General features: G+C 40.0%; 1 protein-coding gene across 1 annotated transcript in view; it reads left to right on the top strand.

Annotated features, from left to right (window-relative positions):
• Nucleotides 1–12120, top strand: part of LOC106569071 (BMP/retinoic acid-inducible neural-specific protein 3-like) — a 107574-nt gene that overhangs the window by 22021 nt on the left and 73433 nt on the right. The window contains exon 2 of the mRNA XM_014140029.3: nucleotides 10745–11072. Coding sequence (XP_013995504.1) covers nucleotides 10795–11072 — 278 coding nt within the window. The 5' untranslated portion in view covers nucleotides 10745–10794. The remainder of the gene's footprint in view (nucleotides 1–10744; nucleotides 11073–12120) is intronic.

Below are 12120 nucleotides of genomic sequence, written 5' to 3'. Positions count from 1 at the left end.
CGGATGAATGTTGACGTGCACACAATAAGAGGTGTTGCTGCTGCGCTTATGCAACTTTGGCCCCTCGTTGAGCTTTAGGCAGAGATAGAGAGAGAGAGAGAGAGAGAGAGAGAGAGAGAGAGGTGTTTGTTTTTAGGTGCTGCAGTCTGCAGGGGATGGCTGGTTTGTAGAGAGAGGCACATGAGAGGAGTTGGCATGGTAGCCTTGCCGTTGGCCCTGAGGTGAGCACTGAACGCGTCGGTGGGTCGGACCTCCCCTGGGCTGGAGACTTGGATCAGTCCTGCCCTGGCGCATTGATCTCTCACCATTATACATCTTAAAAATATTTCCTTCGAATTATAGGAGGGGAGTTATTTTCATCATATACATCCAGAGTAGGGTTTCCTGATGTACAGTACAATACCATTCCTTGCAAGTAAAAGCAACTGGAAAATATCAACAAACTTTCAAGTTCATATACATTTTAATCCTGCGAGCTCTGCCCACTGGCAACAAGCAGACTACCAAAGAGACTACGAAAAAGGAGATCCCAGCAGACAGAGTGGGAGGGACGTCACATACTGAAGATACACTCTGCATTTTATGAAAACAAGTCTTAGGCCAATATGACGAAATAAAAGCAAACAGATGTGTTTCTCTTTGATTATTGTTAATACAAATCATCTCTATTTTGTACGACATTTTAACAGGGTCGTTTTGGCCTTCCCGGAACCATCAAACATTATATTGTATGATATTACGTTTATCTTCATTAGTGTTCATTGATAGAGTGATTCATCATGCAGAAAAAAAGTAATTTATCTAAAAACCACAACGACAAGCCCTGTTGCAGTCTGCTCATATTATTCAAGAGTGAGAAAACACACAACCACTTTAAACATCACTCAGATAAAGAAAAATTGTTGAATAACTATAGCAATTCTAATGAGCCCCAGGAAAAATGCATACAGAGTACTGGAAAACATACGTCTATAAACGCTCATCTTCTCTTAAGCGCTGTGTTGGGAATATCTATGATGAAATACCCTGCTTCTCTGATGTGAAGATTTTTCATTTCCCTTTTTATTTAGATGCAGAAACATCCCACTGGGAAAAAAATATTAAATCTGATGACGTTGAATCAAGGTGGAAAACTGATTGGATTTCACCAAACTTTTAACCTAAATCCAACGACATGGTGACATTTTTTATTTATTTCAAGATTATTTAACATTTGTTGACATCTCAACCAACTGTAAATCAAAATTAGACGTTGAAATTACATCTGTTCCCAGTGGGATTGGACTTTTTACATGGAGAGTTTTGCGCCTTTTATCCTCACACATGCTCTAATACAGGGGTCCCCAATTACATTCAGCCGTGGGCCGATCTTTCGTTGAGTGGATGGTCGGAGGGCCGGAGCATACTTAGAAATAATTTGTACACTGCAAATTGACAGCGAGAATCGCAAACAGATATCGTATTTGACAAACACAGAATCATTTCAAACCTTGATTCCATTAGTATACTATCGTATATGCCTCTTTATTTATGCGTGGGAGTATTTGGGAATAGATTTCCTAAGTTAAAACCACTTTGAGCTGATTTCCTTGTGATTTTGCAGTCTTATGTCCAACAACAAATTATTTTAATTAATTCATTAATACAATTTATTTGTTTTGCTCTGAAAACTTGGGGGGCCAAATAAAATGACCGCGGGCTGCCTATTGGGGAACCCTGCTCTAATACTGTAGATCCCACCTGTCTATGGCTGTAGTCTCTAGCTGACGATCACGATCACTTCCCTAAAAGAAAGCACTACTTCCGCCTCTCTAAAACATGCTCGGAAGGATATGAGTCTCCTTTACTCCAGAAGTATCACGAGATATGTCTGATTAAAATTCATGACACCAACCTGACCATAAAAGTATTAGCAGGGTGTGTCCACAGCAGAGATGGAATCAGTCACTACACATTGGCATCATCAGATGCTGTAGTTCCCTTGCTCCATGTCTGTTGGAACATAAACAGTAACACTGTCTGCAGAATTGTGAAGATGATAAGAGATGATAAGCAGATCTCTGGGCTCCATATTCTGCATGAATTCCAAGGTTGAGAATGAGATAGCAGACCAGAGACATATTTTATGTATTGCATGCTGCTCACACAGTCTACATCAGCAGGGGTGGGTGAGCATGCAAGCTGGGGGCAAGAATTACATCAACTTCACAAACACCTCACTCTCAACTCAACAGTTTTGAAGCATGATAAACAACCATGGTAACAGAGCAAAATCAAAAATACATCAAAACTCTGTACTTACATGACATCAGCTTAAAAAGCAAAACAATATATATGACTATATACTGTATCTATCCCTCACAGCGAAAATATTAGCCAAAAATATGTATATGATACAGTACAGTAGCTCTAATCTACAGTTACCTCTGGCTTTAGATTGCTTCAGACTTTATAAATCAGTAAAATCATCTGGTATTGTTGAGTCGTGGGCACTGATTCATGGTTATGGATTTATTGAAAAGAGGAACGCCTTAAATTATTTCTGCATTCGCTATCTCTCTAACGCACACACGACACACACAAACACAGAAAAACGTGCACACACAAAGAAGAGCCAGCCAGGAAACACTTTCTGCTTTTGTGTTACATTTTATTATTGGTCTTCTGTTAACCTTTCAAACCTCCCCTATGTTCCCATTCAGACTCAACAAGACTGGAGTGCAAAGTTGTGTGGAGAGTTTTACAAAAGTTCAAACGGGGTTTTCAAGAAATGTAAGGCAATGAATTCCGGTTTTGTGGAACAAGTGGTTTGCTTTCTTCTCTAAAGTTTTCAGAGTTGGCAATCCAACTGTTATGGTGCTTGGTGCTTGGTGCTGTGCTTTATGGGCATTTATATAAGAAGTATGTATAGAAGGTAAAAAAAAACTATTGGGCAGAAAAAGTGCAGAAGTACATTTGAGAATTCTATTTGATTCAAGTAAGAGCATTGAGAGAGATGGCACGGTAAGTTAAACAGCCAATATCATTTTCTCCTTACAGCTGAATGTCACCAAATAATAATTATATACAAAGTACTGTAGTTTGGGGATTTTCATACATAGCTAGTGTACTACTGTACCTCTGTTGTCTCCATTTCTATAGGAAATATGATTGCTGAACATTATGCATTAATACGGGCATTAACTTTTTTGTATTCCTCGGCCACACTGAGAATTATAATGAATGCCTCCGTAATATAATTACAGTTTCAGTTGCTATGGCTACATGAAAACGCTAACAAATGATGTTATCGAAATCTCCAAGGTGAAAAAGATAGATCATTAAGATGATTTTGAATCTACTTGCAGTGAGACATTTTTGAGGCCCCAGAGATGGCAGTGCATCTGCTATGGCTGAGAGAAGTTCTTAAATCTCTATTCAATGAGCTGAATGTAGTGTGTTAATGCATCACAGCTGTGTTTTAGAGGAGATGAGAAATATCAATCAAACTGTTCTGTTCGGTTTCTCCTTTGGAGAACAAGGGACTTGTACCGTGCCATCTCTCTCAATGCTCTTACTTGAATCAAATAGAATTGATGTCCCCTAAAAGGTAATGAGTTGTTGTTCAGTGATTTTCAAATGATAGGCTTAGATGTTCAAATAGCTAATAGCTTTATATAATTAATCTGAATATGTAATGCAAATATCAACAGAGAAGCACAAGAGCTCCTTGTGGCTTTTCTTAAAAATAAGATCTCATCAACCCTTCAAAGCTAGCCATCAAGCCATGGCTGTTCTGAAATGGATTCTACATAAACACTAGTGACACCTACTTCAATTGTGGCCTTGCAATTGGCCTTGATTAACTTTTACCACTGAAAGCAATTACCATGACAATGCACAGCATTGAATACGGTTCGTTACATGTTTTCGGCATAGTAACGAGACAAGGTTGACAGTTGCATCACTGAAAATGTTTCACATTGTGAAATGCATTACGATTTAATTTAGCTTTTGATTAATTATGTTTTCATGGGTTGTTTATTAAAACGTGTATCCCACCTTCATGGATATTTCCTTCAATAGATACTGTATATAATTAAAGCTTACAGAGGCAATTCGAAATGAGGCCCTGCTGTGCTCTCAATTACCAAATGTGGGTGTATTGTTCTTGGCAGGAATTCCACAAACTCCCAAGTCAGTGTGGACCTATTGGGGGATTAGTCAACAAACTAATATAGAGTTGTTGCAATATGCAGATGGACTTTTTATGGAGGCAGTGTTACCCATAGTAAGCAGCTTGGGTAATTATCTGGGCTATGTGATGTATAGGCAATTAACACTACATGGCGTTGTCTTTATGGAGAAAGGACGGCAGCTGGAAAGGTGAAGCAATAACACATCATCGATCCTTTGGTACTTTGGGATTTTCTTCATATCAAACAGCTGGAAAATATGATGCTCCGAAAGACAGATTGGTGTTTCTTAATTATCAAGTGCTATATAAATTTTGCAGGTATTGATGGGTCCTAATTGCCCATATGGTTGTTTGCGTAACTTTGGCTCCGTTGGAGGACCCTGATGAAGATCTAACAGTTATTAATGTGCAGGTAAGAGGTAAGCACCTGCTTTCCTGTTAAAATATGTGTGGCACCTCACTTTTAAGTGCCCTGAACAATGAGGTGTGGCTGAGAATCCGATTATTTTTTACATTCATGCTTTTTCACACCCTCCTAATTGTTTTAGCTGATTAACTTGCTATGCTTACGCTTTTTAATTAAGGCTTTTTCATTTTCAGGATTATGGCTTTTGTTTATTTATATTACATCTTGCAAAACAGTTACCTGGGGGCAAACTTTTACTGGAAGGATGAGATTTTAATAATCTTCATGGTTAGAAAGAATCTGCTCATAAAATATTGATATGTAGAGGTTACTGAGCAAGATGTTTGACCTTTAAGAACTATAATCAGGAAGATCTGTGCTGTTTCGCTGCTTGGCGACATCCAACAAGATTCTGATATTCACTAAAAAACATCCCACAGCTTGATGCAGGGTATGTTTATTTGGCAATGGTCGATTTTTCTTATGAAAAAAAGCAATATCATGTGCATCTCAGGGACCTGGTCTGTCTTTGCTTCTCCTCGAATGAGTGGGATGTCTCGCATGGTTAAACACATAGAGTATAGCTTTTGAGTTGGAATCACGATGCTATCGGTGCGATGCAGCTCGACGCATAGGGACACAAATCTTGCGTAACCAAGATCTATGACAGCTGTTTGGCTTACCATAGCGTAGGAGGTGTACTCCTGATAATTGCTCTCATCCTTTCATCAAACCACGCTTAAGCAAATTGCCAGGCTGGAACTGATGGAAAGTTCTGCCTTGGCTGCCAGTTTTTATAATTGAGCCATAGTACAAACCCACCAACCCGGTACTATGAATACTCTTTTAGCGCAGATAGAAATCCACCCTCAGCAAGAAGCGATAGAGAAATATTGTGGGACAGCTGGCAGTGTTGCTGAGTAGTTAAAACACTGAGTATGAGTAGCTGAGTTCAAGAGAACATCTGGCCTTCTGGTAATGGGACTACACCTGCTTTGCTGGGCCCGGCCAGGAGGCAGGTGTTGGCCCACACTCACAAACCCTTATTAAGTCAGATTCAATAAGGACTCACAGCTGCACTCATTGCCATGCACACATTACTGGGTATAACTTACAGGTATAGCATACTTATACTTTGTGGATGGTCAGCCTGATACTGTGCCTTATGCTATTTATTATGAAGCAATGAAAAAGCACACTATCTGCAGCCTTTCTCTTAATGTATGGTCCTTGCCGATTTGAAGAGCAGTGTATGCCTGTGTGCTTATGTGGGCCCATGTGTGTGTGCATGCATGCGTGCGTGAGTGGGTGCGCGTGTTCTATTCAGGGGTGTTAGCAACTGTGAACATTACCCACCTTCAAAATGTGGTGAATGCAACAAATGTGAATGGCACAAAAGTAACCCAGTTCCCCAGACCATACTTGTCTGAAATTTTATTTCTAAGTGCGAGACGGTAAAATGGTTTTCTATTCCACCTGTGTGCCCTCGTACCTTCATACTGAATTCAAGACATTCGTGTCTTCTCCTTGGTTTTCCTCTTGGGTAGAAAGGGTAAATAGGAAAGTACTTGATTTATGCAAGATTAATATTAAATGTCAAGGCTAAATTCAGTATTTCCTCCATTATCTCACTGGCTTTTTTTAGGGTGTTGTATTCTTTTTATAATTAGGAAGAACTTCAACAGTGGAGCAATAAGCAAGCCTGGTATGGACATCTCAGTAAGAGGTGTTGCTTTCAGAACTTAGACTCATTTGAAAGGCAAATTTCAAGCAATGTTGGAAAGTCAGCGCTAGAATTTGTATGAATCGGTTGTGGCTCGTATTTCCCTCTACTGTAGCTTCATGAGATGACTACCATCATACAGGAGATGATTTCATCTGTAACCGTATCGTGTGAGAAAAACGACACAGCAAGTCATATTTTATTTATGCTAAAGTTGAATTTACAGTTGGATTCAGCATATGAAATGTCATTCAAATCTAATATCCTGCTTACAACTGCAAAGTTCAACTGTCGAAATAGAAAGTTCTGATGGAGTTTTGGCTGTAAAGGGTATGGCCAATACAGGGAAACAGGCAAGAAAGGGAGGGATGGAGGGATGATACAGAATGAAAGGAGAAGTGGAAGCAGCAGCAGATACCACAGCTGTTTCCTGCAGCTTCTAATCTTTACGGTGGATCCACCCCAAGTGGCATCCTATTTCCTATAAAATGCACTACTTTTGACAAGAGTCACAGGGCTCTGGTCAAAAGTAGTGCACTATTTAGGGAATAGGGTGCCATTTGGGATGCAGATGGGTCTTCCTCCCCAGTGGAGTGTGCACTGTGCAGTGTGCAATAACCCTACCTCTTCAAAGAGTATCTTAAATTACCCCACAGCACCCCTCATACACTAACTGTAAATCGCTTTGGATAAGAGCGTCTACTAAATGACTAAAATGTAAAGGGATACTGTTTAAGACGGGCCTTGTCTTGATGACTGGGCAGGCAGATGATAGGTCAAATTAGGTTTTAATTATTAACTAATGTGATGCACAAAGGTGAAATAAAGTACTCATTATTATTTCATAGTGATTCATTCTCGACCTAAGGTATATGTTGTATCCTCTTAGTTTTTGAAATAATGGATGGATTCTAATCAGTTGGAATGCAGGTGCTTCAAGTACAGGTTCACATTACATGCTTTTTAAAATCCTACAGACAGATTTATCTTTCACATTGCAAGACAGTGAGAAACATGTGAGATGTAAGGTGTTCACTTCACAGCAGAAGGAACAGTGGTGGGTGTTCTATGGTTAAGTTTCCTTGAAATATAAAAAGTCTATGATTATTCCTTAACAGTATTGGAGGATGAACATTGCTACCATATGCAATTACTGCACAAACTAATTGTTAAACTATCATTGTTAATGCATGAATGTGATTTAAGAAATTACAAAGTTACTACACAGGTAGACCAAGCTAGAGAGCAACTTATTGTAAAGTGTTACCGAACTGACATCTGTTTTATGTGAGGAAAGCTTTAAGCAGATAACTTTTACAGTGGAACAGTTGAGCAGAAAGGAGGGGGAAACAAAGGACAAAAGGAACGTAATGCATATATTATATTGAACAAAAATATAAATGCAACATGCAACAATGTCAAAGATTTTACTGAATTACAGTTCAAATGAGGAAATCAGTCAATTTAAATAAATTCATTAGGCCCGAATATATGGATATACAGTATGGCCTCACAATGGGCCTCAGGATCTCATCATGGTATTTCTGTGGATTCAAATTTACATCGATAAAATGCAATTGTGTTCGTTGTCCGTAGCTTATGCCTGCCCATACCATAACCCCACCACAACCATGGGGCACTCTGTTCACAACATTGACATTAGCAAACCGCTCATCCCATGATGCCATACACATGGTCTGCTATTGTGAGGTCAATTGGACATAGTGCCAAATTCTCTAAAATAATGTTGGAGGCGGCTTATGGTAGAGAAATTAACATAAAAGTATCTGGCAACAGCTCTGGTGGACATTCATGCAGTCAGCATGTCAGATTCCCTCAAAACTTGAGACATCTGCGGCATTGTGTATAGTTTGTTCAATCTTGTTCTATTCTTGTCCCTAAAAGTTTGATTGTGCACTGCATATTCAACACTACAGTAACTTATTAATATAAAAACAAAACGTAATTTACCCCCCCCTTCAAGCATGTCTAAAGGAAATACATACTGTATAAATTATATATACAGTTGTTAATTATATATACAGTATATATTATATACAGTGCATTTGGAAAGTATTCAGACCCCTTGACATTTTCCACATTTTGTTACGTTACAGCCTTATTCTAAATTGGATGAAATAATTGTTTCCCCCTCATTAATCTACACACAATACCCCATAATGACAAAGTGAAAAGAGGTTTTAAGAAAGTTTTGCAAATGTATTAAAAATAACAAACAGATACCTTATTTACATAAGTATTCAGACCCTTTGCTATGAGACCCAAAATTGAGCTCAGGTACATCCTGTTTCCATTGATCAACCTGGAGATGTTTCTACAACGTGATTGGAGTCCAACTGGTAAATTCAATTGATTGGACATGATTTGGAAAGGCACACACCTGTCTATATAAGGTCCCACAGTTGACAGTGTATGTCAGAGCAAAAACCAAGCCATGAGGTTAAAGGAATTGTCTGTAGAGCTCCGAGACAGGATTGTGTCGAGGCACAGATCTGGGGGAAGGGTACCAAAAGAATTCTGGTCCCAAAGAATACAGTGGCCTCCATCATTCTTCAATGGAAGAAGTTTGGAACTACCAAGACTCTTCCCAGAGCTGGCCACCCGGCTAAACTGAGCAATCGGGGGAGAAGGGCCTTGGTCAGGGAGGTAACCAAGAACCCGATGGTCACTCTGACAGAGGTCCAGAGTTCCTCTGTGGAGATGGGACAACCTTCCAGAAGGACAACCATCTCTGTAACACTCCACCATTCAGGCCTTTATTGTAGAGTGGCCAGACAGAAGCCACTCCTCAGTAAAAGGCACATGACAGCCCGATTGGAGTTTGCCAAAAGGCACCTAAAGGACTCTCAGACCATGAGAAACAGGAATATCTGGTCTGATGAAACCAAGATTGAATTATTTGGCCTGAATGCCAAGTGTCACGTCTGGAGGAAACCTGCCAGCATCCCTACGGTGAAGCATGGTGGGGCAGCATCATGCCATAGACATGTTTTTTTTGTTCACCTTCCATCAAGACAACGATCCTATGCACACAGCCAAGACACTGCAGCAGTGGCTTTGGGACATGTGTCTGAATGACCTTGAGTGGCCCAGCCAGAGCACGGACTTGAACCCAATCGAACATCTCTGGAGAGACCTGAAAATAGCTGTGTAGCTATGCTCCTCATCCAACCTGACAGAGCTTAAGAGGATCTGCAGAGAAGAATGGGAGAAACTCCCCAAATACAGGTGTGCTAAGCTTGTAGTGTCATACCCAAGAATACCCGAGGCTGTAATCACTGCCAAAGGTGCTTCAACAAAGTACTGAGTTAATGGTCAGAATACTTATGTAAATTGATATTTCAGTTTTTCTTTTTTACACATTTGAAAAAATCTAATAAAAACTGTTTTTTCTTTGTCATTATGGGTTATTGTGTGTAGATTGATCGGGGGAAAAACGTTTTAATCAATTTTAGAATAAGGCTGTAAAGTAACAAAATGTGGAAAAAGTCAAGGGGTCTGAATCTTTTCCCAATGCACTGTACGTTTTATATATTTTTACTATAGCTGCCAACCACAGGAAGACTCAGGAACCCTCTCAATAAGTGTAAACAGCCTGCTGCTGCCGATCTGCTAATCATCAGATGGGGTAGGAGAGGAGGTAGGGGGCTCATGTGGGTAACTGGGATGCCCTGCCTTGATTGGGTAACTGATTCATTAAAAAAAACTTCATAATAAATTCATGTGACTGGTCAATTGTGTGAGTCAGGGGCTGGCTCCATGATGCAAAAATACATAAATAAAAATAACATTCTTTTTTTATTACTATAATTTTGGATCCAACCACAGGAGCCCGCTCTCAATGTTCAAAACACACCAGAGAGCATAATTAAGCCCCAGAGGATCAGTAGTTTATAAAAAATAACCGTGGATTAAGTTTGATCACAAGCACATACAGGTACAGTATCTCCCAAAATTAACGAAACATAAATTGTCTTAAATGGGTGTTGCAGATCCGCTTCAACAAATCCCTGGGGCCTATGATTTCTTAATCTGGCCCTGGGAGCGCTACCACATAAAATACCACAGTGTGTATTTGATTGAACTGAGGCCTAAAGCAGGTTTATAGCATTCCAAAGCTAGCCGAAGAAAGGCTCTTACAGTATAGTTAGTACAGGCCAACATTGAATGCATCGACCTGGGAGGGAAGTCTAGCCAGTTGTAGTATTAGGTTTTTGGCTCTGAAAAAGAAAGTTACTGCATGTGTGTTTGATTAAATTGATCCCTAAGAGAAGCTCTGACGAAGGCTGTGAGGCTGATACATCAGCTAAAGTATCATAAAGTGATACTGTCAAGAACAGTGTCCAAGTTTTTATTTTCTTTCAAGTTTTCCTCTGAATTGAGCCCAAAAACATGTTGTCTCTCTTTCCCTTTATAGGTCAGGAGGGATTAGTAGAAGAATGCTGGTCCCGGGTGCCAAACAGGAAGATGGTGATGCGTTGGCCGAGTGCTGCAGCTGTTAGATGGTTGCTGTTGATGCTTCTATGGCAGTGGACAGTGCTGGGCCACCTCGGCTGGGTTCTGGCCCTGGCTGAGGGGCAGCAGAGTAAGAACCCCTCACTCACTGCTGCCAGCACTGGACGTCAGAGTGGCGGCCAACTGGATTGGCTGCTGTCCGAGAAGGGACCTTTCCACCGTTGTCCTGAATACACAGAGTTCAAAGAACGCTTCCAGCAAGGTTTCTCCACACGCTATAAGATCTACAGGTGAGAATCTAGAGGCGAGGTGTGTGTGTGTGTGTACTGTGCCTTGCAAAAGTATTCACCACCCTTGGCCTTTTTCCTACTTTGTTTCATTACAGCCTTTAATTTAAATGTATTTGTATTTGTATTTCATGTATTGGACATACACAAAATAGTCCAAATTAGTGAAGTGAAATGAAAAGATAAAAAATAAATCTAAAAAATAAAAAACTGAAAAGTATACACCCCCTTTGCTATGAAGCCCCTAAATAAGATCTGGTGCAACCAATTACCTTCAGAAGTCACATAATTAGTTAAATAAAGTCCACCTGTGTGCAATCTAGGTGTCACATGATCTGTCACATGATCTCAGTATATATACACCTGTTCTGAAAGGCCCCAGAGTCTACTGTGCCACAGCTTTCTTAGAATGATACTGTACTGCACTGCACTGTGATTGTCCATGCTGCACTGTACTCTGATGAACCATACCATACCAAGCAAGAGACAAAAAGCACTTCCATATCCCATCCATGTATTTTTCAACATCTCTATCTTTTCAAAAGCATTATAATTATTCTAAATGTAATATCAAGTGTGATGTGCTGGATCTGATATTCCTGCATTTAAAATTGTAATTTCCTCAGTTTGGAATATATTTGTACTCTGACCCTTTCCTGTCCCTCACTTTCCTCCATCACACATCCAGGCCTATTTTATTTTATTGCTCCATGCTCTCTCCATGGTGGTACTGTACATTCACCTCAGTCAAATTATAGCTCCAGATTAGTGGGGGCATTTTTTCCTGCTGTGCTGCTAATGCTACTTGACTGTGGGCATGTTGAAAGATGTATCGCCCTACAAGGTGGATTTCTTTACCGACCGAACTGACTTTCATCTCTTGGAAAACAATGAATTCAGAAATCTGCTTGAGTTTTCTTCTCGTCCAACTTGAAACGATAGGTTTCATTGCAGATGCACAGAGAATGGCTAGACAGGATAGGTGTAGCTTTCTGACAGAAGTGGGACGCATCACAACATGCCCTGGGACAGTGTCAAAAATGACTAAGAC

Source organism: Salmo salar, chromosome 14 (genome assembly GCF_965601325.2).
Source record: "Salmo salar chromosome 14, fSalSal1, whole genome shotgun sequence".
NCBI lineage: Eukaryota > Metazoa > Chordata > Actinopteri > Salmoniformes > Salmonidae > Salmo > Salmo salar.
This window is presented reverse-complemented; position numbering and strand designations above follow the sequence as displayed.